This window comes from Hippocampus bargibanti, linkage group LG22 (genome assembly GCF_051943395.1).
Source record: "Hippocampus bargibanti isolate YZ-2025 linkage group LG22, ASM5194339v1, whole genome shotgun sequence".
In the NCBI taxonomy this organism is placed as follows: Eukaryota; Metazoa; Chordata; class Actinopteri; order Syngnathiformes; family Syngnathidae; genus Hippocampus; species Hippocampus bargibanti.
Window position 1 is genome coordinate 2729725 of NC_142755.1, and position 27678 is coordinate 2757402.

A 27678-nucleotide genomic window follows, 5' to 3' on the forward strand; every position below is an offset into this window, starting at 1 on the left:
GCGAGCTGACTGCTCATCAAACCCAGACAATCTGGCCTCCGCCGCGTCCCCACACCGTCGCCACTGATCTTGATCATAGCTCACCTCGGGCAAGGATTAACCGGCCACCGACTCCCAGCAAGGCTCAGAAAACTTCAAAAGACTTTCTCAAATCTTCCTTTTACAAAATGCATTCTTATCAAACAGAGAGATCACCGACATTTGTGACAATCGCAACTAGCGCCCCTTTCCCTTACTAGTGCCAATATGATGGATATTTCATAGCCGTTAAAGGCGCCTCAGGGCGGGGGAATTGGCACGGCCATCCGGAAATAGCCTTTCTTCGCTTCCGAGCCAATTAGACGACAGCTCTCTGGAACGATCGGCTCATAAACGCCGCTGGCCAAATGTTTTTTTTTTTTTTGTGCCAATACTGAAAAACAAGCTCACCTCTGGCTTTTTGACTCGACCCTCCTGGAAGGAACACGTGCGAGGGTCATGCGTGCAGTCGTGCCTGTATTTGCACCAGTGGCACTGGTATGGGCTGCTCACGCAAGACAAACAGCTACAGGAAGAAAACAAATTTTTCAGATCAGGCGATCCAGTTCAAACAGCGCGACGAGGTCTTGAGACTCACGATTTGTGCACGCTGCAGTTGTAGAACACAAAACTGGTGTTGGCGAACGCCAAGCCGGTCTCCTTGGACTTGAGATAGAGTTGCACGATCTGGTGGTCGCCTGGAGGAAACACACCAGCGTATGGAATTTTATCACTTGTTCGCACGCCGACAGAGGAGCACCGCAAGTGTTCCGACGGTCTCTTAGGAGGGGGTTGAAAGTCTCCACTGCAACCTTGCGGGAAACGATAAGGTGGAAAGACGTTGCTACCGCCTCCCTTTGGGATGGAAACCAAGTCTTTTCAGGGATTCTCCTACGAGCTAAGAGCTGGAATGCCATGAAACGCTGTACCTCGTCTGTGTCCTTTTGTCAGGCGCTAATGAAGGGCTTCATGTTTAATTCATGATACACACTCTCACACGCCGTCGCGTCGGGGTCACCTCGCTACCGTCAACGTGGCTCACTATTTCTTCCAGTTTGGCTAACAAAGAGGGAATCATTCATCAATCAAAGTAAAGCACCCTTGACAGTGGATCTGTTTTAATTAGGCCCTTCCTAAAAGTTACCTTGAAGGATGCTAACGCTTACTTCCCCATTCCTCTCAGGCTTCTTTTCTCAGTGCGCTGACCAAGAATTGGCTAATCACCTTAGGTGAGATTAAAACAAGGGTGTCAAACTCATTTTTTGCTGCAAGCCATATTGTAGTTAGATTTTCCTCTCGGGGAGCTGTTATGAATTTGGGGAAGCCGTTACAATGTTTCATCGCCTCCACAAATTAATGATTAACTACTTTTCAAATTTGAAGTTAAGAATAATGACTGTTATTGTGGTTTACATGGGCCAATTTGAAATTTTGTTCCGACTTTAGCTAGCATCATCGACCTTGATCTGCTTGATTTGCTTTTGCGGGCCGAATAAAATGATATGGTGGGCCAGACTTTTCCCCCAGACCTTGACTTTGACACCGGTGGACTAAAAAGAACCTCCGCAGCGTTCGCTGTCAACGTTTCTTTTACCTTTGTCGACGACCACACGCGGCATTTCCTTCTCGGCCGGGGAGAAGCATTTGATACGGTTGCCCTCCACCAGACCGTTCATCTCTGCCAGGTCCTCGAAGGTGCAGTTCACTCCTGCGGAAAGCTCCGGCACGTTGTGAGCTTCAAGGACCAACTTTGGGAGAAACAGAGGGAAAATCGTAAAGGGAATTTATGTCTTTTGGTATGACTCTTGTCCAAGTACCAAAAATTATCTTCGCGAATGCATTATAGGCTATGTGGATGTTCTTGAGGAAGAAAGCTCAGTAGCTAGTGAACTTTGTGCAGTTGAAGACAAGATGTGGGAGCGTCCTTGAATATAGAAAAAACAGCTGTACGGGGGTCAAGACCGGAATATACATATTGATGGGACGAGCGCGATCGGCGGCGGTCATCGGTCACGGCTTTGTTTCGCGACCAGGCACGTTCACACATGGCCGGAGCTGCCTCAGCAACAGAGGAAGTGCTGAGCTCAGCTGTCTTTTAAATTGCCTTTTAATGAAGTCGGGACTGTGGGGAGGGTTCTAGGCCTTCATCACCGACAAGTTCGCTCGCTTTCTTTTCCAGCCAACAACAATAATAACAATCCTGTTGTGTTATCTTCATAATACAAAGTCAAAGAACGTCTCGTAGCCTTGACGTCGTGCACTTTGGGGAAAATCTGCGGTGTCGCCTTAGGCTAAAACGCCACCCTGGGAAAAGGTTAAACACTCACGCGGAGTCTCGGAATGAGTCCGATCACACCCACCGTGACATACACAGTCTATGAATACCATTAGAGTGGCGCAGAGGTAGAAAAGCAACAATGGTGTACCTGACCCCCGGAAGCAACACAGATGGGGAAATGATCATTCAGGTCTGACCTGAAGAAAATCAAATTGGATTGTATTCACACGCAAACCATCTTGAAAGCCCAAAGGGGAAATGGAAATGGGAGTACAACACCGCTGTCTTTTGAATTGTTTTTCAAGCTCTATACAGTATCCAAAAACATTCAATGTAAAATGTGCAATCCACATGTTTACATCATCACCATTGCTGGAATCTGATTTATGACTTCCTGATTTATGTTGAATCCCCAACTCATGTTTTTTTGGGCAATATTGCAGTCATGAAATGCTTACAACAGTGCAAGTCTGTAAGTCAATAACTCTTATTGACGTAGAAAAATAACCATGGTTCATTTGACTTGATTTCAGTGTCAGCCTAACTTATACCACCAAAACGTAAACATTTTGTATAATAAATCTAATATTGTTCATTTTAACCCTCTCATGCAACCTTTAAGCTGACGATGTGATCAGCTATTCGCAACCGTTGTCCCTGAAAGGATTAATCAAGGGGAATTTATTGCATATATTGCATTTTTGTATATGTATTTAGTAATAATTCTACTGCATATTTTTTTGAAGATCATTTGGTCACCTAACAAAATTTCCTGGGGGAAGGGTGGGCGCTGGAACGGATTAAACTAATTTCCATTCGTTTCAATGTGGAAAGATGATTTGATGAGTGTTTGAATGGAACAAACTAAACTGACAAGCCACCAAATGCTTGTGGAAGGCCGACAATCAACTATGGAGGGGGAAACAGGCCGAGTTTAGCTTGCCAAGCATCCCGATACAATGCCAAGCAAATACTATGGCTATGTTAATGAGTGTTTCATTGGACACAACAACACATTTGCACAGCCGGGATTTGAATTGCGTGGCTCTTGGCAGGCCGTGCGCTCCGTGTAAAAGAGCGGCGCTCTCATCAGAAACCAGCGTAGACATTAAAACCCAACGCGGACTCACCGTCACGCTGAACTGCGACACCGAGATGTTGTTCGGGTGCACGCTGAGGCGTACGCACTGCTTGATGTCAGATGCGAAGCGGCGGCGTTCTGATGAGCGCTTGCATTTCTCTTTTCGGGTGCACCTGCAGAGGAACAAAAAAACGCACAAGGTGAGTGTTATTCATGACACACACACATGCATGCACCTGCTGGGAAGATTCTCATTACAGTGGTCTGTAAATGGACCCCCGGTAGATTTAGGTGTGTGTTTGTTTAAAACAATGGTGGCTCTAAATGGGAATCTAGAAAGGGGCCGATGGGAAAGTTTTCAGGAGTGGCATTCAAGTGCAGGTGAAGGCTTTCATATTCTTTTTGATAAGACGGTAGGTGGTCTGTAGGTGGACCTTGGCTAACCAATCGTCTGTACAACGACAGTAGGTGGTCTGTAGGTGGACCCTAGCTAAGCAATCGTCTGTAAATACTTTCAATGATAATTATACGGCCATCCGAAAAAACCCCGATTTGGATTCAATCATGACCGTCCCAGGTCAAAATGGCCATTTGACTGACCGTCATCATCACCGAACAGGCGTTATGTGTTTATCAGCACTGTGTTTACCAGCTCGAATCCAATTAGGATCTGACCTGTGCATTATCGCATGCATGGAAAAATGCCATACATACTCTGCTAATAGCTTTGAGCTATGTGCAATACTATATACACACACACAAACACATGCACACATAGCACTGCTATCTTTGAGTGCTGGTCTCCATTGCACAAACACACATGGAGGGCCCTGTGGGAGAGTCATTACCTGGCCCAATGGCCATGACCCCACCGTGGAGACACACACACACACACACACACAAATAAAGCAGAGCATAAGGCATCTCTTCCATCAGTCGAACCAAAATTGAGACTGAATCTCAGTTTGGAGAACTTTAGCATTAGCCGTGAAAGCACCGGGAGTGGTCATATGGCTGCTCGTAATGGTGCTTTTGAAGCCCCCCCCAGCACAACCCCCAAACTTCTCATCGCACACACACACACAAATCCAATGAGGTATTGATCCAGCGCAGGGGTACCGATCGCCTTCTATGAAAACCAATACGGCCATGATGTGCATTGTGTGCAAACACTGCATGACCTCAAATATTGATTTTGTAGCATAGAATACGATACCCCTAGATTGCACGTCGGCCATGATGCATTTTAACGTGTAAATATCAACACCGTCAATGTGATCCTGTCCATTTCCGAACTGAGCGATTGTTTTTGTTTACTCCTGCAGTTTCACGACTTTGTCTCATGCGGATGAGGAATCAGTCACTGCAAGCTAGCCTTAAATGGTTGTTTGGATTTGGAAGTGTGTTTATTTAGCTTGTGGTTGGAAAAAAATCCCCTTTAGATCCTTTTTTTTTCGCCAGAACAAAGCATGCAAGTGTCTGATTCCGGTCTGACCAAACACAATTAGTCCATGGTGGGTTTTAATTAGCAGAAGTCGGTAATGAGCGCCGGTCACGGGGGTAACGGATGAGCAAGAGCGCCGAGACACGCCATGACCGCGGCGCCGAGAACAGACATCCGACGCTTCAGCCAATTATTTTTATTTTTTTTCTTGCAGGCAGAAAAGGTTATTCGTCTGACAGCAGTCGAGACGTCCCGGGAAGCGAATAAGTTTTTAATTTGGGTGAGCTCGGTGGCATGACTTGCAAGTTTGATGAGATGTTTGCGAGATTGTTCTGGCGCATTTGTGCAGTTGATTACAGTAAAGTCTGGTTATATCGATATCGGATATATCGATAGTCCCGGTTATATCGATACTATTTCTATGCACGCACGGAGAAAATTACATGCAAACAGGGTCGGATGTATCGATAGTCCCGGTTATATCGATATTTTTTCGGACTCCCTTGAATATCGATATAACGAGACTTTACTGTACTTACAAAAACGAGAGAAGAAAGATTCATGACTAATCGCAAGTTAGCACATTAGTAGCTTCGAACAGCTGTCCAATTTGTCCACCCGTCACGCTTAACTTGACAGCCTAGTTAGCCGCTGACTGACAGCTGACAGACTGAAAGTACAACGGATGTCGATGCAACATTCAGGAAGAGGAGTCAGGCGTCTGGATGGATGTCCGGGAGAAGCAGCGTACATATTGTGCCTTTTAAAGTACTTTCCAAATACCATAAGCATAAACCAAGGAGAATTAGCAGCGATCTGCTAGCTTATTACTAACAGATGATATGAAACTCCACAAATAGGCGAACCAATAGCTTCTTTATTCGGGAATTGAAAATATGACATGGAGCTCCATGACCGAATTGATTCAGGTTTTGGTTTTTCTTGCAGTGGGCGCTGATAAAGCGCTGGTCAGACTCCTGCAATGTTTTTCCCTTCCACAATGTGGAAGTATTTGCCTTTTGTCCCTGTTAGTGCCTTGTTACAGCTTCAGCTGTTGTTAAAGCACCATATTGCCCTTATTTAAAGCTCAGATAACTCCAGATCCATATAACTTAGGAATTAACTCTTTTTTTCTGATGAAAGAAGAGAGTCCAAGGTTTTTTTATGCTGTCTTGAATGGTTATGTAGTCCTAAAACTCAATATTCAATGATTCCTGGAATTTGAGTGAAAATGACAAAAACCCTGGCACCGGAGTGGACACATTTTTGCACGTCTGGCAGTGAATGAGTTAAAATGCAAAAAAAAAAAAAAAAAAAGGAAAGTGTCAAAATGACGTCTCATCTAAGGTCAGGGGTTTTGTGGCGACAATTAGGTTTTTTGTTTTTACCCTGCAGTTTTAAAAGTATATTAAACGTATTATAATGTTTGATACATTCTTACCAACGCGTCTGCTCGGCCTGCAGCTGCGCTTTAATGGGCGTGGACACTCAAATGCATTCTAATTCAAAGCAAGGGAGAGAGTGATGAGGGCCGTTTCTACGTCAACGCTGAGTGCTTGTCAAGGACAATGACTTGACGTAAGCATACACAGACACACAAACACACACAAAGAAGCCACTCCTGTTGATTTCCTCATTGATTGCCTTTCTCCTCTTCCCCTCGGCCCTCGCAGCTCCACTCGCCGATCTATAGAGTAAATACAGCCTATGCTGATCCGGAGCGAAGAAAAGGCTGTTTACACTTGAGACTGGGGAGGTGGCTTCAAGGTTGATTGGGGGAAACAGTGGCGCATCTATCCGGGAGGACGTTTGAAAGCAACTCGGCGCTACACTTAATGCTATTATTTTGAAACGGGGAGCTTTTGAGGCATTTTAGGTACACTGTTTGCTCTCAGGTTTGCATACGGTCGATTTCTGATGATGCACACACACACACACACAAAAAAAACGATTCTGCTAAATAGTACCGATTGCATTTTATACCTTTATCCATCCACTCATGGCGTGTCCTGCCCAGTTACCGATTTGGCGAGCGTGAGTGTGTTCGTGTGTGTGTCAGTGTGTGAGGGCAAGACCATTAGCACCCTGGACATGCTCCTGGTCACACAGTAAATGGGTGTCCACAGATTGGCCTGTCACACTTAGCCTGATAGAATCTGCTCATCTCCTCAGCCGCGACTACTTCACACACACACGGACGCACACACCAACACACGCACACACACAAATGCATCTATAGACCCTCTAGAAGCCCTTAGTATGAAAAACTTGTAAGGACCAACCAAAAAGTCCTTACTCGTCAAAAATGTCCCCACTACGTGTGGTATAAAATCATAACCTCACAAATATAGCCATACAAACACACACACACACACACACACACACACACACACACACACACACACACACACACACACACACACACACACACACACACACACACACACACACACACACACAAACAAAACCTGCAGTAAAATGTGTGGAATATATTGATGTGCACCCCAGGTCAAAAGAGGGCAGTGTTGCTGTGAGACAACAATTCATTTTTATTCAGTACTCTATGAAAAAAATCTTTAAAAAATTGCTAAAAATTTATTGATACGAAAACCAATATACAATTTCCTAATAATCCAGGCATCTATTTGTCTAGTCATTGCACCTCCAGTTTTGGGTCAATAGGCCCCTTTCGCCATTGTGCTTTGCTTCCCTCTGCCCCTACTGTGTCGCAGCACCAACAGGGATGGAGGTGCTAAATGCGGGCCACTAACCCACACAGATATGCACGCGTGCTATACCCAAGGGCTAGCACTGACACGAGAAAGCCATTTTCAATTTGCAGCGGAGTGGGAAATCAAGCAAGCCACCCCAGCAGACAAAACCAGAGTTTGACAGCTGGCGGCAAAGAGTGCGATTGTGCGCAACAGATGGAAAAACGGCGGCGGATGGAACTGCGAGTTAAATCTGGAGGAGGGGGGGGGGAGAGTGAACGGATTATTGTACAAATTGGGACATTTTCATGCAGTCACGAGGCTCTAGCTGCTTGATGCCACAGTGATTGCATAGCAAATCACCATTCCCCATTCAAACGAATGCAATTGCAATTAATTCGTTCCAGACCTCCCAAATGTTTTTTTTTCAACAATCAAGAAATACAGAGTACAAACTACAGTCATCGTGTCATGTTCTATCTTCTTCAGTGTTTTTTTAACACCAGTACTAGCTTAACAGCGTATCCATACAAAGTTGATGAAAGTGGATAAAAACGATTTGAGTGCTCTCGATGGGTGTCAACGACAAACGCCGCAGGCACTTACGTGTTGTGTAGGACACACCAGCCGCAGTGCGGGTCCCCTGAGCCGAGACATTCGCTACAGGTGGCGTACTGACCGCAGGCTTCCACCGGCATCCTGGAAAGCTGCAAAAACAACAACGACAAGTTTATAAAATAATCTAGAGCAGAATATCTTAAAATTCAAGATTTATTTCTAGAGAAAATGCACTGAATGAGTTTGAAGACCCCCTTTTAATATTGCGATTGATTGTACAACCCTTCATAGATGTCTTGCCAATTCGCCAATGAATCATAACAGACCGCCTCCGGGCGCCAAGTGCAGAGCTTTCGGCTGTTCTTGTTACCACGGCGACAGCATATGGCATTAACCGGTGTCACTAGCCCCTTTTTGATTAATGAGCCGTCATCGGAGGGAGTTACCGCCGTGACTAGGTGGCGAAATAGTGAGGCCAGGTCATCATGGGGTTTGCAAGAAAAACCTTTGGAGGTACCTGACTGGAGAAACAAAAAGCTACACTTCACTACTCGGCTTGTCTCCATCCACATGCATGCTTGCTTACAGATTCTAGATCCCCAGGGGAGCTGTTGGGGGGGGGGGGGGGGGGGGTGGCGACAGCTCCTTGTCAAAGTCAAGCGGAATGCCGCATGTTATTGCATGAAAAACAATAGGGGGTGCTTCTGAGACTGTGTGTGAAGCTACCGGTGTGTTTTGACCCCACCCCCCCACCCGGAACCCCGCACTCCCACTGCGCCGAGGCCTATTTGCATTAGACAGATAAAGGGAATGAGCTTGAGATGGAATCTCAGTGCACACGAGGGGTCCGACACATAGCACAAAAAAAATAGAATAATAATAAAATAAAGGCCGTTGTGTCTTTCGCGCTTATCACCAGCGACTATGAAACCTGAAATCTCGCGGGTACAAGCGTCGCTCTCGTCTTTGGGGTTTGTTATGCGGCGATCAGCCGTTCGGAACGGCCGCTAACAATAGTGTCCTATCTTTATAATTTAACACTTGGTTGCGGGCAGATGTGCCACTTGAGGGGCAAATACTCAGATGCACCCAAAGGTCATTGCTCGGTTGCGGAGCCTGGGTCTTGGTATCATTCGGTCAATGCCGATTTGTTTTCATTTATTATTATTTTTGACCAATTTAAAAATGGAGGCATTCACTGTGCTATTAGACAACAGTGGTCAAAAAAAAAAAAAAAAAAAAAAAAAACATACAATGGAAAGCAATAAAATAAAATAAATAAATAAATAAATACATACATAAATGCATGTAAAATAAATAGACAAATAAATAAGTAAATACATACTGTAGATACATTTAAAAATAAAAATAATTAAATAAACAAATAAACAAACAAATAACTACATAAATACATACATTGATGTATAAATAAATAAATAAATAAATAAATACCCTTCTGCTTGTTTTTTTTATGCACGAGATGGGTTATAATCAAGCTTTTATAAGAATAGGGAGGCCAAGACCACACTTGAAGTGCACTTGAAGTCTTAATGTGATGTAGTGGCCCCGCCGTGCCAAAAAAATAAAAGTGAGGAACATTGAGACCATTCCACTTTCCGTCTCAGTCCTTGACACAATATCGACCGGATGTTCAACCCTTGCGACATGATCATCTCTTAAATCTTCTTTGTCTCTCACTTTTCTTTTTTCTTGACACGATGCGCCTGCAGCAAAGCGCCAAATGTGAAAAGCGATACTCGGGTGGCGAGCCAATAATAAGATAATGGAGTTAAATGTACGCTATGTAATGTAACAACATCTCCCCTCCCTCCCTCTCAAACTCCCGCTGTGCGTGTAATGTATGCGTTGCGCACAACTTCAATTTGATACCGCGCTGCTCATTACTGCTGGTGGATCGTCGACCATCCCTGTGAAACAATTATTTATATCAACGGCGATGGGTGGGAATAATAATGGACGACCCGTTGCTATCAGATCAGAATTAATCACCGGACACGTTTTCCCATCAACGGCGAGATTAAACACAAGTCGACTTTTTACCGCCGAACTAACGTCGGAGTAGGAAACAATTGGATGGCGATTCGTTGAGCCTTGGTTTCGTACCATGAAGTGCTTTAACGGAAAGGACCCCGGCGACCGCACGTGGGTTATTGTTTTCGCTTGACGGCTTGAAAAGGTCAGGCATCCATCCCACCCGTCGGGAGTGTCAAAGCGTGACAAACGAAAGGGAAGGGATCAATCATTTTCATTTCTCTTCGCTTGGCTTTATTCGATTGAGCTTTGTTTTCCATCAGAGGAAGAGAACCATTAAGAAAAGATGACAAAAAAAGCCCTTTGGCTTCAGGACGCGTTGTCTTAGAGCCATTAGAATTTTTTTAGTTAAAATAGATTTTGTGTATATTGTTCACAATTGGATAATTCGATTTTGAAAGGGTGCAATAGGCTTCATTTTATTGCTGTTTTACATAATGCGATATTGAGGTATCTGGGCTTTCTTTAGTTAAAAAAAGGACGTGACATTTTCAAATAAGCAGCATGCGGAAGACCGTAAAGCATGGTGCAACAAATTTTCTGATCAGTGCATCTGAATTCACCTTATCGGATAGTCTGAATTCACCTGATCAGATCATCTGAAGTCACCTGATCAAATCGTCTTGAATTCACCTAATCGGATGGTCTGAATTCACCTGATCGAATCATCTGAATTCACCTGATCAGGCCGTCTAAAGTCAGACTGACAGATCGCTTGAAGTCGTGTGATCAGCTTGCTTCTACTTAGCGCTGAGCTGCCTTACTACCTCGTTATGTCCACTATTCTTCTTTTTATTGCTTTCTAATCTTCTCTTTCCTCTACGAATGAAAACTTAAATCCGAGAAAACCACGGTTGAACTCCAAACGCTCGTCCTTGGCAAAGTTATCGCGCGAGGTTTAGCTATGACTCTTCGGTCACATATCTGCATCTTAATTCCGTCCTAAACAAGGGAGATTGCGTCGTTCCCCGCTCGTAAAAATATCTGGACAATGACCTTCATCTCAACCAATTCCATCGCGTCAGGCATTCCGCCGACATCGCCTCATAAAGCTCCCCGGCGTCTGCTTCTGCTTTTAAAGTGTGTGCGAAAGCAGTTTCAGCCCGTGCGTAGCCAAAGAAGGAGATGAGAGGAGGGAGCACACAATGAGAGGCCATTAAAAGGGAGGACAAAAGGTAAAACCCGACGCTTTGAGTTAGCCGACGAGAACCCCCCATCGCTGGCTTGACGGGGTGTCACCGCCCATGTTCCGCTCCCTCGTTAGACCGAACCGGGACGCCGCATCTAAACACCTTCATGAGTCCGTAAGAAATTAAAAGAACACTGACACGAAAAGAAAAAAAAAATACGCTTTGATTCTGCCTCGAATCTTGTTGGAATTCCCTCGGGAGAAGGAAGCGGTTGACTTTCAACGAGCTCACCTCAGTACAGTACACATTCTCAATAATTCACACTTCCAGATATGCATTTGCTGCACGGAATATCAATAATTGAGCCCGGCGCTGAGCCAACGCTCGAACGGAAAGCCCAATGATGGGTAGGAGCCACTTTGTAATTTCTTTAGTCGGTGTTGTTTGAATATTCCCAGATGGGCCCCCCAAAAGACTGCGGAAGGAGGGCACTTTAACTAGGCTAATAGACTAATTACTCGGGAAGCCACTCCCACTGCCAAACTGGACATCCACAATCACTATGTTTATTTTTCCAATGCGCACTAATTGAAGGCGCGAAATTTGTAACGCCAGATGAGACGTGAGAGAATTGAACACAAAGGCAAAAGAAGGAAATTAAGAAATGCTAATCATTTTAATGCGATACACTGTCGTCTTCTCGGAGCCCAATTATGGATACTAAATTCCTAGAGATAGGAGTAAAAAAAATCTCATTTTGCCGGTTAACAGATTTGCAGAACTGATAATTGGATTCCATGACAAAACGGAATCCTAATTGGACCTACTCCACTCATTCCCAGTCTCCGCCTTGGTATTTTCTCGCTCTTCCCGCCCCGAGGTCTTCATTTTGATCTTTCGCCAATTCCATTTTGATTTTTAAAGCTCTCGCCGCCATCTGGGAAATGTACATGAAGCTCCGAAGGTACACGAAGGTCAGATTGTTCATGAAGATCCGAATGTTGTACACGAAGCTCCAAATCTTTCGGTGTGGACTGATCGAGACCACTGAGAGTAATTTGAGGGTTGGAACACAGAGTCACATGTCTGCAGACTTCAAGTGGCATCTATTAGGGGAATGCTACAATTTCACTACATGTTTCAGATTCCAGTGGTCCAAACACCTTATAGAGTTAGATCAACAACAGGGATTTAAAAAAAAATTCCAGTGACAACTGAAATCAGGTGTCTCACCTGGTTCTTGGACATCACGTAGAGGTAGTGGTGATCAGGAGAGAAGGCCATGTCGCGGAGGACAGGTCCGCTTTCCACCGCCTGCACCGTCTCATACTGCCGAGCCTGCGACGAGCCGTCCACTCGGATCTGGAAGGAAGCGCAATAGCAAGATCACCGACGGGTTCTGACATATTATTCCGCAAATGAGCCACAGGGGAGGGAGAGAGCGTCGTTGTCCGTTAGCAAACTGTGCTAGGATTACAGCAGGCAGGACTCATAAGCAGCGGGTGTCGGGAATTTGATAGCAGTCGTCAACGCTATTTTATAGTGACGGAGAGAGTTGCAAACTCAGTTTACGTGGCTTCCCCTTTCGTTTCCGTCCACGTTTCATCATTCATACAGCCTCACGTTAATGTTTCATCGGACTTTACAGTCATTAAGGCACACCACAGTGATGGTAGGCAACATTATCTGATTGCGTTTCAACGGCAATGAAAGGGGATTAGCCACTCTGTGCTAAATGGATTACAATGCTAATCTCCGCTATCACATTAGCGCGACACAATGGGCCTCCGCTGCCGGGCTGACTTCATTTTTATTTTTGCCCGAGAATGGTCGGAGAAGGTGACAGATCTATTTGGCCCTTGATTGACAGCACACTCACGTATGACTCATACAAATACAAGAATCTCATTCCAGGCCCCCTGAGACATAAAAGTGCAGAACGTGCGACATATGGACACCAAAACAACAAAAACAACAACAAATGACACCACGATGGGAATAATAATAATACTGTGAGTGTGTGTTTCATCGCACACTCAGCGGGTCTCTCAAGGACCAGAAGGTGCGAGGCAGTCAGGGAAGACATTCCAGTGAGAAAAAAAACATGGGATTACCCACTAGCTGCGTCTACATTTCTGGCAGCGAGCACCACAAAAGACATTGAAAACTTTTAACGGAGTCTCGGCTGAATCAATTTTTCAGATGGCTCCATGAGCCGACAAACTACGGAGAGCGTCGGAGCGCCCGTCAGGCCTGGCTATGTTGGCACAGTTAAGGGATGCGCTAATCGTGGCACAATGGCGGATAACACCTTCATATTTGGAAGGCATCCAGAATGAAGTGCTGAGTAAAGTGGCACTGTCTTCTGACCCGAGACCGGGCGACCGCAGTGAGCTGCGTGGGATGGACGGGAATGCCATCCAAGGTCACGGCCGATCTTCCGGAAAACACCAACGTGTGTGTTCCTGCAGCAGGAACTCTGCGACGAGCCAGATGGAAAACTATCCCCGCCTCGATTTGAGAACATACCCAAGTCAGGAAAGCAGTCAGTTTTGGCAGCAGCTAGCCTCCCCCTCCAAAAATGTCCGACGAGGCATTCGGAGTATCTTTTGTCAAGCAAACCTGTCACTAAGGTAGGAGCACTGACTGTGAGGGAGACCGGAAAGTGTCTCTTCACGCATTCCAGTCATTCTGACAGCGAAACAATAGCGGTGATCTGATTGCCAGAATTTGTCCAGCTCAATAAAAAGAAAACCTGGATCCATTTCACAGAGTTAATCATCGCTGGAACAAAAACGCTGCCTATGTGTAGCTTCAGGCAAGATGGACGCTTGGCTGATTTGACATTAATCCGATGGTAATCGCGTAGACGTGTTGCAGCATTTGCTTGAGAGGAATAAAAAAAAAAACAATGCAGTGTATATGCTGGGAGGTCTGCGGGGCGAGCACTGCTGGTTGCTAAACGCAGACACACCGGAAGCCAAACATAAAATGTGACCTTAAAATAGGTGGGCGAAAATTCAAACAGGCAGGTGGATGTCATCTTATGCTTCCATCACCTCTCATCTGGGATCCAACACCGAGCCGGCGAGAGCTGCAGGGGGACCCCCGGCTTGTTGACTGACCGCCGTGGCATTCAAGGCGCGCTACCAGTTAGCCCACAGGGTCTGCGCGGTCTGTAAATCTAACCTCATCCCAGCCCCTGCGTCCCCGCTGTGCAGAGAAGCAACCAGAGTGTTACCGTGAGGGCTGATGGTGTCGGACGTGAAAGGGGACATGTGTCTGGAGGCTTGCTGACTTGTTTTAGGAGGTGAGTGGCACGTCTGCCCGTTATCACTGCCTTGGAGCTTTGGGTGTAGGTAGAGGGGCTTCACAGCTCTCTATCGGGCTCGTCTATCGACTTCCAGGTGTCGGTTTGACTGGACCACCCGCGGGCGTAAGGTAGGAATTTTCGACTGTGTACGAATCTCTTTTCAATCATTCGTGAGAGAAGAAGGAGCAAAGCACATTTCCTAAATTGGCAAAAGCAGCCCGTGTCTCTATTAGCGGAGCAACCTGGTGTCCGTGCTCTAAGAGCATTATATTTTTGTGACTGCGGGCTGCCCTGTGAGCTAAAAGGCTTTGGGAGCCATTAAACAAGTCAACACGCTGACTCCCCCCTCCCCACTGACTTTCGCAAGGCACCAAATCAACACTTCAAATCAAGCGACAACGGCCTTGGTGATTTATTGAGCTCGTTATTCCGAGGCGGGACCTGGCTTGAGCGGCACTAAGCCCTGAGGAAATTCCCACATGGAAGTTGGAATATTGCAATCGTACTGCCACGTACGGATGAATTTTCTACAGGGTCGGTTCTTCACCAAAACATTCTGCAGCCACTTCAGCGGACCGTAATGAGAGTGGGGTGGGGTTTTCTTTTGAATGAGACACCGTGACCCGTGGTGACCTGGAGGTGCTCATATGGGGAATAGAAACTGGAATCTTGTCTGAAATGAAGCTCCTTTCGTGATGGACTTTGATCAGAACCCTGCCCCACCTCCCCGTAATACTCATCTTCAGCTAATGACGTCTCTCCATCGGTTCATCTCCCATCAGACTATCAATCAACAGCTCACTCAGACAGGACGCGGAGTCTGCCTCGTCCTGATAATGACCTATTGACAACTCGGCATCGCGGCGCGGGTAGGTGAGGGTGCGGGACCTTGAGACCACCCCGTTGCCGACTCTCCCAACAGCCCAAAGGCCCTGTTGTGTCTGCTCTATATCAATTCTCTGCGTGTTTACTGGGACGGTAAACAGAAGCACATGGATCTGTGAAAACGTCCAGGAAATATCGAGAATGTTTCCTCAAAGGGACAACAATGGGGAAAGTGTGAATAATAGATGGGGAGCCGAGAGCCCAGACACAGTCTGAGAGCAGCCCAGCTCTTGTTACCACACACCGCCATTGGAAAGACCCTAGAGACCCATACACGAGTGTAGAGTCCGGGTGACCTTTGTGCACCAATTTCGAAAACCTGGTTTTGGTAACAAGTCCGTAGTTTTCTATCTGGCGGTGCCGAATGTAGGGCCATGAAATGCCTCGTCTGTAGAAACGTATTCCTCTGAACGTCAGTGATTCACGACTTTGCTTGCAAAGTCATCTAATTAAAAGAAGAAGCCCCATCGTAGGCAATCCCTCAGAGATAAACAGGTCGGTTGGATTTCTGCGTTCAACGTGCATATATCCCTCCGCTGCCCGCCTGCTCCAGAGGCCACTTGATCCATCTTTGTATTCTTTCCCTCAGCCCCCCCCCCCCCCCCCCCGTCCGCTTTTACACCGTTATTAAACAGACTGGCACGCCATTTGGATCGTCGGAACCGTTTTCCCCAACTGAGGTACGAAATTACCTCGCTGGCGAAGCGGCGGGCGGCAGCTGGGGTAGAAAGTGAGGCGGAGAGTGAGCAAATAGGAAAAAGGAGTGACTGCGGTTTATGGTACACCCATAAAAAGGAAGCTCATAAATGACAGATTGTAAAGACTAATCGGATTTCAGTGAGTGTCAAAAAGAAACACGAGCATTGCCAACCTTCCTGTCTTCCTCCGTTTTGGATCCTCAACAACGACTCATGTAAACAATTTGAACCACAATGACAACAAGTGATGACGGGGCTTGCGACGCCCCGCCGGCCGCCTACTGAATACCGCTATCAGCTTCGCTAATGCTCCGAGAGAGATAAAAGTTGATTCTTTCTCTGGGAGAGACACAAACAGACGCCCGGAGAAGAGAAAGAAGTCTAAGAGGATCTTTCGTGAATGGGGACTGTCAGCTGGCATTGTACAGAAATCCTCTTACACCTCAAAATTTCAATTAGGTGGGGAAGCGCTCTGCTAGGGTGCAGCGCGTTCAGGAGTAGAAGGTGAACGAGGAAGGATTTGTCACATCGGTGACAAGCCCCGGTCCACCTATGTTATGATTTAAAGAAGAGCGGCACTCGACGCCACTCCAGTGTGCAGCCGACGCTGTCGCAATCGGGTTTGTTCCGCCGCACAGAGTTTGAACTATGCCCGCCGTCCGCACGACAGCCACAATCACGCCGCCCGTCAGGTTCTCCCAAAACCAACTCCCTGTTATTATGACACCCTGCACTTTTTCGCTTAATTTAAACCGCCACCGCCCCTCGTTGCCCTCACAATAATCGAATGTGCACATGCGGGCATTGGATCGTCGTTGCGTGAAACTGGAGCTGGATTTTACAGTATCTTCAAGAGGCCATTTTTTTCCAAAACTCTCAATTTGGCAGCAGTCGACCATGATAATACACTCACTCGGGTGTCTACCTTTGACATCGGCAAACAATACCGAAACTTCCTTTCTCAATTGGTCCCTCCGAAATTTCCTAAGCCCCTTTCGCACAACCCATCTGGAACAGCAACAAATGATTGAGACTCAGGTCACGGTTGCTTCATGAAAGCGCTTCTGTAACTTTTGACTCGACTGCTGCAGCAAGTTTCTCGTCTTTACCTTAACCCTCCCATCGTGAAAACCAACCCCCTTTTCAAACAATCCCTTATTTTCTGACTATGCTGCTCTTCTTCATCCAACAACTTCACGTCATCATTCTCATCCTCTCACCTGATACCAGTCCGACCAAACCCCTGCTTCCCTTTACTCCTGGCCCAGCGTCCCAGCCGGCTTTCATCCTCCCCAGGTTAGATTACCGCAAAGCACTGCCTGTCTGCCAGCATTCCTGAAAGCTTTTCATCTCTGCTTCGATTCATCTGGGGTGGTGGGGACGTAGGGGAGTCGGAGTGAGCTAGTGAGAGAGATTCCAGAACCCTTCCATCGGCTAACCACACGGGGCTCGGATGCGCCAAAACCATGGATATAACGCAAATGCGCCGTAGAAACAGGCGCAACATCACACTAGCATTCGGCATAACACCAGTCAAACACTTTTGACGATAAGATGAGCAAAGCTGTCTGCCATGTTTCCCAGAGACATGTTTGTCCAAAACAGGCAGAAACTTGAACAGTCGGAAAAGACGTATTTGAGGTGCTTCACACGGCCATCAAGACTACATTCAGATCTGTTAATTGTTTTTATAAATAGCCCATTAGTCATTTCAAGTCCCTCTGAGTTGCGCTCAAAGAACCTCGTGACTCGACTGATGATACCGTGCCCTCAAAGTATTGAGGGCAAGTGATATTTATGGCCCCGAGAGTCTTTTCCTGACCCGGATCACCCACGCCCTTTCATCTTCCCACTGTCACTGTGTTATGGATGTACAGCCTCAGCCTTGGTGTTGTGTACTCCATGCGTGGGAAAGATAACCCTACGACACGCAAACTCCCGTTCATCGCCATGCTCTGCGCATGATGACTAAGTCATCTGTTGTGTGATGATGACATTCATATCTGGAGCGACGAGGACGATGGCAGGCTGATTTCAGAATCAGAATCAGAATCATCTTTATTGCCAAGTATGCAGAACACACAAGGAATGTGTTTCCGTTAGAACACGCTGCACTAGTATCATCATCAGAAAATTGCTAAGTGGCACTGTACAGTTCCATTTGGGCTAATGTTGAATGAGTTCAAAGAGTTCAAAGAGTTAATGGCTTGGGGAAAGAAGCTGTTTAAATGTCTGCTGGATTTGGTGCGCATGGATCGGCAGCGCCTGCCTGAGGGGAGTAGCTGGAAAAGGTGGTGGGCAGGGTGCGGAGGGTCCAGTAGGATTTTCCGAGCCCTAGTTTGGATTCTTGCAGTGTGCAAGTCCTCGAGAGTGGGTAGGGCGGTGCCAATGATTTTTTCCGCCGTCCTAACTGTCCGTTGAAGTCGGATTTGGTCCATTTTTGTGGCGGCCCCGAACCAAACGGTGATGGAAGAACACAGGATGGATTCGATGACAGCCGTGTAGAAATGTTGCAGCACCTCCTGTGGTAGGCCATGCTTCTTTAGCAGCCTCAGGAAGTATATTCACTGTTGGGCAAATTTATCGGTTATCTTAAGCGCCCACCTGAGCCGAACCCGGCTACACAAAGCGCGGCCTTCTACGATCAGTGGCTGGAAAAGCTGAGCTTGGAAAAACCCGATCGCTGCATCCGACAAAGTTATTTACTAACAAATTAACATTTGTCACATGATTAAGTCAAATACGAATGCACCATGTGCGGTCCCTTGATGAGGCAACCACTTATGTTATTGGACAACTGGGTTTTGCCTCCATTTTTCTTTCTGGGGAAAGGAAATTATCATAATTTTCAGCTTCTGTGGGCTAGCACGGTTGCCTTACTTATCGCCATCACAAAGCAGGTGTGTGTGTGTGTGTGTGTGTGTGTCTAGGGGGTCTACAGCTCAAGGAAATGAGGACCCTCGGACTGGAACAGGTGTGGGGATTAGCTTCTCTATCCGCCCTCACAGCTTTTTAGCATTTTAATGACGCGGTATGGGGTCACGAGTGGTCTGTCTTCTACCCCAGCCGAGTGCATCTGGGTGTAAGTGACACACAGTTAGTATGTGTGTGTATGTGTCTTCTTAGAAGACGGCAAGGCACTTGCATGAGATAGTGAAGTGAGACAGGTTTGTGTGGAAAATATACAAGTGCGGTAAATATCGGGATTTGGTGCGCTTCCCCCCCAAAGGATAAAAGAGCAATTTTTGGCCTTTCCTATGGGCAGTCCTCCAAAGCTGCGGCAGTATGCTGCCTGATAACAAAGCGGGCATACGTGGATTAAGGCTCTATTGAAGGAACAGTAATTACCTGCTGATATGAATATTATTATCATTATTACCGCTACTGGGCAAAAAGAAAAAAACTAACCTTTTTAAACGGCTTTACAACTCTTACACAAAGGCGACTCGGTTGACATGAGAACCATTTTCGGCAACTTTGGACGGTTTTGGTCATTCACACAAGAGGGTCAGGAGGCTGGTGACAATGCTACACTAGGCGCACACTCTGAAAGAATGCTTGGCGAATCAACCTCGGGGAGGATAGGCGCATAATAGCGTTGGAATGACGGTCTGTGTGAGTCAGAATGCCACTGACGGCTTTTGAACTGGTCCTAATAGCGGAGTCGGTGAAAAGAGGGTCATTGACGCACACTGACGTCCACTTCGGGTGCTTTTGGGGATTGGGCGAGAGCGGAAGAAGCACTCAGAGCTTTGGGCTACGAATGCCTGAGGAACGACGGAGGGGCTTGAGAGGCTGACCTCGGGGCCATCGAGGGGCAGTGAGCACAATTATGACTGTCACTGGAGCTATACGATCTGGCGCAGACGTCCAACAACCTCGGATGCACCAGGGGATTGATTTCCCCCAACCGTCGTTCAATTCTGACATGACCGTCAAGGCTTATCAGAAAACAGATCGCGTGCCCACGACGCACGTTCATAATACCGTTCATAATTATTATTATTCATCCCATCTCGCGTACACATTGCTATCCAGCCTGCTTTGCATTCCACACCACCGATGAAAAGGAAGACATCCATGCACCGGCGTAATTAATTGCTCATGTTTGTAATTAGAGAGGGAGCGACGGACGCCTGGGCTGCTTTTGTTTTGCGTGTTGCGCCCAACCGCGGCGGATGGAAAAAAAAACCAAAACAAAACTGATTCGAGTATTATCCTCACTACCCTCGGTTCGCAGGGTTAATTCTGATTATGTATACCAGTGTCGTAGACATCATACATGGACTCTGTCACGATGCAGGAACATATACAGTGCCATATAGTAGGTAAGTCTGGAAGGTAAAGATTACAGTTGTGCCTGTGGTGGTCCACGCCCTCCGTGCAGTGACCCCCAAACTAGATGAGTGGTTGCAACAGATCCTGGGACCAACATTGGATATGTCGGTCCAGAAAAGAGCAGTGGTGGGAACATCACAAGACTACGTAGAACCCCCAAGTTTACTGGCCTCTGGTAGAAGACCTGAGCTAAGAATATGGCTGACGGACACTAGGAATTTATATTTTTAAGTCATTTTTCACCAAATGTATTTGTCTTCACCTTATTTTTGCACAAAATCCAACCATAACAGAGCGCACTACACTCGGAATAATGGTGTTTATAAATGAAGGACAAACACATCCTTTGGCGACAATGAGCGAGTCAACCAGGCAGCCATTGAAAATGGTTCAATAAGCCACTTAACGTGGTCTCCAGATTGGGAGCTGTGCAAATGAACGAGAGGCAGAGAGCGGGTGAGCGGCGCTGGCGCTCTCACTTATCTTTGCTTCTTCGCCTGGCAGGGAGGGTCGCTAATGAATCCGTTGTGTACGTCTGCGAATAGTGTGTGTATGTCTGTGTGTATGTGTGTGTTTTTGCCTGACTGAAATATCGAATTCCCACAACGAGAAGCGTACACTTCAAACTCGGCGAAAAATTCTGTCTGATTAACACCCACCACAACCACTCTCGTTGGTGTTAATAAGTTTTGCCTCCAGCTGCTTTTGCTCCAGCTAACATCAGACCCAACATTTTATTTTATTTTTTTCCAAGAAAGTGTTCAAGCTTGTCATCTATTGGGGTCAAAACGCCGCTGTTGCCTCATTGAACCGGAACACAAAAGATGGAGCATGCATGTGACTTTAATACAGTAAAGTCTCGTTATATCGATATCGGTTATATCGATACTACTGCTTATTACGATACTATTTCTATGAACGCAAGAAGAAAATTTACATGCCGCAGGATCGGATATATCCAGTCCATATGTAAAGCGAGGTAGTGTCGTATGTAAAGTGACGTAGTGTAGTAATGCAAAAACAAAAACAAGGTTGAGGTGGGGTCTTGCGGAAAAAAGGGAAAAATAGTTCAGGATGATAGTACAGCATGTGGCGTGTACTCAGAGTTCGGTGAGTGTGGCAGTGGGAAGGGGCAGGGGGGGCAGGGCTTTGAGGGAGTTGAGTCTCCTGTCTGCCTGGTGGCAGAAATGATGATGATGTTGACCTTCAAGAGTCAAGATGGATTCCTAAACCAATGTATTTTTCCGAAGGATAACACCCTAGTCCCAGAAAAGCACGAGTAAGTCCCTCTTGGCCCTTCCCATCACATCCCTCCATTACTACACGGCTGGGGATAACCTGGTTGCCGTGGCAACAAAGACTCGCTGCGGCCGCGGCGCAGTCGCAAAAACGACAGATGGAGAAGGTAGCGGGAATAAAAGGAAAGAAGTGAAAGAAGCGTGCGTATAGAGAAAGTACAAGGAGAGCGACGTCAAGTACGACCCCCCCCCCCCTCGACTTCCCCCTACCAAAATTCATCCGCACTTGAAAAATCAATATCTACTTGTCCTACTTCTTCCACTTTGCCAAAAACTCCCTCAGCAGCTTGCTTTTATTCTCCCCTCCTCACTCTGTCCTACCGTGCATCCTTCACTCCCCTCGTGCGAGATGAATTAGTAATGACCCGGGTTGCGAGAGTCCGCAGTGGCGACCGAATGGTAATTATGAAAATGTCAATCTCAGTTATGCCGGGAGAATGAAAGAGTGGCCATTATCGCCGCCGACATTTGCACTTTGTGAGCTCATTTGATGAGGAGGTTGGAAGTTTTGACTTTGGGCCCTTTTTAAAACATCTTGGAACGGGGTCGGCGGGTTCCTCGGTGCAATCGACCAATATCAGAATCATCAAGTATATAGAACACACAAGGAATTCATCTCCGGTAGAACACGCTGCACTAGTATCATCGTTAAAAAAAAGGTAGTGAGCAGGGTGCGGAGTAGTAGGATTTTCCGCGCCCTTGTTTTGATTCTAGGTAGAGCAGTGCCAAAGTTGTCCTAACTGTCCGCTGAAGTCGGAGTTTGTCCATATTTTTGATGATAATACTGGAACAAGAAAAAAAATCTCTAAAGTCTCTATCTATAACATATACACTTCTATAGATTCTCCCAAGTAAACCCAGAGCTGTCACATTGATGTACCAATCTGAGCCGAGCAGGTCCAGCCCTGCCGAAACTTACATCAGCCCGATAATGACGTTCATAAAGGGATTTATATTGACTGTCACGGGGTGCAGAGATTCCTATCTGGAATGTCCAGATGCACACGTAAACACAGATGCCTGGTCTCATTCATCTTTACAATTTATGCTTCCAATCCCTCTGGACTCCCCCTTACCCCAACCACCTCCCCTCGCTCCTGTGATCTCGCCGACTGATTCTGGTTGTGATCTTCGGCGCTATTGGGTGAAAAGAGGAAATCACAACGATAGCATCAGATTCAGGAAACCACCCCCATCCATCGCCTGCTGTGCCTCCACCCGAAAAAAAAACCTGGACGCCTACCATAAAAATACAAAATACATTTTCTGACATTTTCCGACACTGTCCAACGGCAAATTTAATGATACAAAATCTATCGTGCACTGCACAGATGGTTGAAATCTCGCATACGACAAACGAGTAATGGGCTTCAACCAAGAATTTGGCTAAAGCCGATGCTCCGGAGCATCTTCTCCTTTGCTTCATTTACGTGAACCGCTCGGTAATAAAGTGGTTAATTAAAACAAATGTGCGGCGCCGAAGCAGCCCTCGCCTAAGTGTATGTGCAATAAAGTTTGACGGCAAAGTGCAGGTGGGAATGAAGAGGCGCAGGACATATTCATTAACAAAATCCATTAGCGGAAGAAAAAAAAATAATAATAAAGAATGGAAGATAAACAATCAACAAATGCTTGCCACTCACTTAAGTGTCAAAATGCTTGCTATAGGGCGCGCAGGCGCATGCGCGTACTTGTGTATGTGTTTTCCTAAAGGCTTAGAAAAGTTATCAGCAAGCGTTATCCGGAGCCACTCAAGGTCGCCGCGCTCCGCTTTAATTAAGGGGCGCCGCCAGAGGGAGGCTCCACTGATACACCGAATTCCGAGCTGTACAGTTGCGGGCTGGATGCGTGCAAATGCGCCGGAGATAAATCACACTAATCCACTGGCACTCTTTTTGCACTTCATGTGCTGCATAAATCAACTGCGGCACAAATACACATTTTATGGAGAGGAAGTCTATTGACGTACATTAGGAATAACACATGTATAAAGTAACACACCGTTGTTCTCGGTGTAATTCCATTGTTGACCACTCGATGGGAGCATGTTTTTGCAATATTGATTTGACTGAAGAAGATTGAAACAGGAAGTACTGCACTATTTCACTGCCATTCACGAATTTATTCGGGAATTGAAAATGTGACAGAGTGCCATTCCCGAATTTGTTCGGGTATTTTTTTTTCTGTTTGGGTGCCAATAAAGTGCTGTGGGTCCTGAAATTCGAGTGACAATGACAAAAACCCTGGCACTGGGATGGACACATTTGTGCACACGTCTGGCTGTGAATGGGTTAAAAGGGTGTTTAAAAACCGTAATTAAAAAAAAAATGGCATCAATGTAGTTAAAATGATGACTTGGTATTTCTATATCACATATTTCGCAACATAGCTACGATATGATAGCTAACAATTAGCCACCTACAAATATTAGCTCACGACAGCCAACTAGTTACTGTTATTCAATGACTCCCACGTCACTCACAGGCAGTCAGTATTGCCGCTGAAATCGGGTTTTACAAGTCATCTGATATGCGCGACACCCATATCACTATAAGTTACACGGTGCAAATTGGGAATAACAAAGACGGTACAACAGGATGTAGAGTAAATAATTCAAACGTCCCGCTTTGTGCACAGTTGTCAACACGGCGGGCAGATGTTAGCATAATCTGAAACCGTTTTCTATTCGCCTCTAACCTCTGCTGCTACTCCCTCGCCTTCTCCCTCTCCCCAACACGTATGTACAAACGCAACCAATTAGAAGTAAACTCTTGGGGAACGAAAAGTTGTAGCTCACGACTGTGGTTAACAAAATAATGAAGCGAATGGGCGGTGAAGATAGAGAGAGGGAATAATGTAAACATGACAACAAAAGAGAACTAAGGAGAATAACATAAGAGCGACAACGACTAGCAGACTCAAAGGGGACCCTGGCGTGATTGCAATGCAGTTTTTTAACACTCGACTACATAGCAGAAAATGAGACCAAAGAAATGAGAGAGGCAAAGAAAAAGGGGGGGGAGCGACGATGCTTCCAATGCCCGTGACAGTCCGCCGGATGATTTATGGCCGACATTGTCTCGTGGTGTAATTGGCCGCCGGCTCACCCGCTAGCTTCTTGGGCTACTTTGTCTTCTCGTTGGTGTGGGACTAAGGGAAGCAAAGGTGTGTGTGGATGGACGCTTCCTAAAATGTCAAGTCCCGCTGCCAATTTCATTCAACTCATTCAACCATTGGAGTACTGGTGGCTAAAATTAGCGATGATAGTTCGGTTTTTGTGAAAACAGCCAATGAGTCATCAAGCAATTCGGCAATTTTCAATGAACGGTGCCATGGAATTGGATCAAAACAGAGGCGAAATGATATCCGCTGCACATCCCGATGGCGGTGGTCCTGAGTGAGATTTTCCTTTCGGGTGTGTGCAGTGACGCAGGTTTTTTTTTACTCTGAGAGAGACGTACTTCAAACGGATGTCGCGTGTCTTTTATCTTCCCATTCAAGCGCGGTAAAAGAGATGGAAGGGGAAGATGACAGCAAATTGGTCCATCATCCAACCATTAAAATGACCGTTAGCAAGAGTAATGTGTACTCGGGGGAGCAGGGGCGCGGGGGATCACCACTACCTGTTATAATAGACGCATGCCCTCCGGCGGCCATGTTTACGACGAGCCTGTCATGTATGCTCCGGTGTGAAAGCAGGTGTGCCATTCAAAGACATTGTTACAGCTCAGTATGACTAAACCAGGGGCCAGTGACTTCCCGCCTACACACACTCACACGAAGGCCTCCGGGCAGGAGGGGGGGGGGGGCTATGTCAACGCATCCGAGCGTTAAAAAAGAAAGAAAAGAAGCAAAGTTGCTGCACTAATGCTTTGCCCGACTAAGTGACACATGCGAAATTCCCCTCGGGAGTCGAATAAAAAACACAACTGGGAATTAAACATGTCGAGACACATTTGACCTAACTGCAAACTAAAGCGGTGAAAGGCACGAACGCAAGGAAAAACACGAGCAGCCCAGGGAAGGGTGCAATCGTCTCAACTGATTTCCATCCCTTGCATCACAGACGCCGTTTGATGACATCACAGACGCGACAAGCCGCAGAACCGCTCCGTCTGTAAAACCCAATCGTCCGAAACATTTTAGGAGTTAATTAGCTCGAAAAGAACTTTCCTTCCAGTGTACAGGAAGAATTTATTTGACAGTAGCAGATGTCAAGGTCAACGAAGGCAACCGATGAAAAGAAAATACACACAAAAGACAGAAGAGCTCCCGTCCAAACTTCTGTCTTAGTAACAATAAAAGCGGCGACAAACTTTACGCCGAGAAACAGGTGCAGATGAATATTCATGGGCGGGGGGCTGAGCCGCATCCAACCGCAATTGTACGAGGGAGTAAGTGTTTTGTTGAGTATGTGTCTGGATATCTGTGTCCTTGCGTGGGTGGCCCAAAATTAAAAAAAAATAATGAAGCGTTTTGTGAGGAAGGAAAAACAAAAGTGACTGCACCAGTGAATATTCATGAGTCATAAATAACAGCAGGGAAGAACAAGCGATGGGGTCACGTCAATCAATGGGATGGACGGCGGGTAGGGTGTCGGAACGGTGCTCGACTGCAAGTTTGGGGAAGGCGTAGGGAAGTAAATCACTTGATCAAAAATGACAAAGTCACAACACGGGAACCGGGGAAGCAAAGAAATCCAAAACAAAAGCGTTTCACCCGCGGAGAGACAACAATACATTATTGATGTACTTCTGTTTCGCCTCCAATCAGCCGTGATTGGACTCGTCTCGCGTCAAGTGGGCAGACGGCGGAGACGCTCGAGAGGAAAAGGGGAAAAACGCCCTCCACCGTGATTGGCATCTGAGTTCCAGACAGTGCAATTCGGCGGCGACGGTACTTTGGAGTCACTCGGTTCAGACGACGCTGAAATGTCTTCGACGTTCCGTCGTGTGACCTCGACGTGTCAATATGGCGTCGGTGGACCTCGCGTGACAGTAGTAAAGTAAAAACATTTTCCCCGCCAGGTGATCGAGCCTGTGACGCCACGCATCTCATGCATGCGGTCAAATATAGAATCAACTTCAAAATGCTTCTTTATCCATTTAATGCTATCCATACTTTGCCGCCCCCCCCCATACCTATCTGACCTTCTTCAAATTTCTATTCCGTCTCGTTCCCTCAGATCCTCTTCCTCCCTCCATCTCTGTGTGCCCCACACCCTGCCCACCTCAGCATGATTGGGGACAGAGTTTTCAGCTGCACTCTTGTTTCAATTTATAATTGTATTTTATTTATTGTATTCTATTTATAATTGTATTTTATTTATTATTGTATCTATGCTTGTCTGTGACTGTAAGCTACCACGTTTGCAATTAAATTGCATACCCGGCCGACAAGAAAACACCCAAAGTGTCAAACTGGCATTCAAAAAGTTTGCCCGTCGTTTCTCCACCAATGGCGGTCTGCCTTACCGGAAGCCAATCAAAAGCCATCTGGATGTAACGAGAGCGCAGCTGCTAGAAGTCGCGCTATTGTGAAGGCGTGTGTGTCGAGCAAGCAGCAACGTGTTATCATCGTCTACCAGTCTGATTGTAGTCGTCAGTGAGTAAACACACTTTGTCAAACAATGGTCCTTAGTTACACGGCTAGAATGGATTTCACGCTAGAAAATCTGATTGTATTCTTTTGCTAGTAGAGGGGATGGGAGGGAGGAAGACCTAATAGCGCCATTAAAGATGACATGCAAAGAAAGAAAAGATAAGAATTTGAAATAATGATAGAGCGGGCAAAGAAAGTATACTTCAGTAGGCACAACAAAACAAGTAAAAAATGTGCAATTGGCAGTGACTGGCAGCCACGTGTCAAACTCAT

General features: G+C 46.3%; 1 protein-coding gene across 1 annotated transcript in view; it reads right to left on the bottom strand.

The window, feature by feature from the left end:
• Window positions 1–27678, bottom strand: part of plxna4 (plexin A4) — a 91687-nt gene that overhangs the window by 21103 nt on the left and 42906 nt on the right. Inside the window, exons 4-9 of the mRNA XM_088988500.1 lie at window positions 12506–12634; window positions 8139–8239; window positions 3427–3550; window positions 1613–1766; window positions 617–716; window positions 430–544 (exon numbers count right to left, since the gene is read on the bottom strand). Coding sequence (XP_088844626.1) covers window positions 430–544; window positions 617–716; window positions 1613–1766; window positions 3427–3550; window positions 8139–8239; window positions 12506–12634 — 723 coding nt within the window. The remainder of the gene's footprint in view (window positions 1–429; window positions 545–616; window positions 717–1612; window positions 1767–3426; window positions 3551–8138; window positions 8240–12505; window positions 12635–27678) is intronic.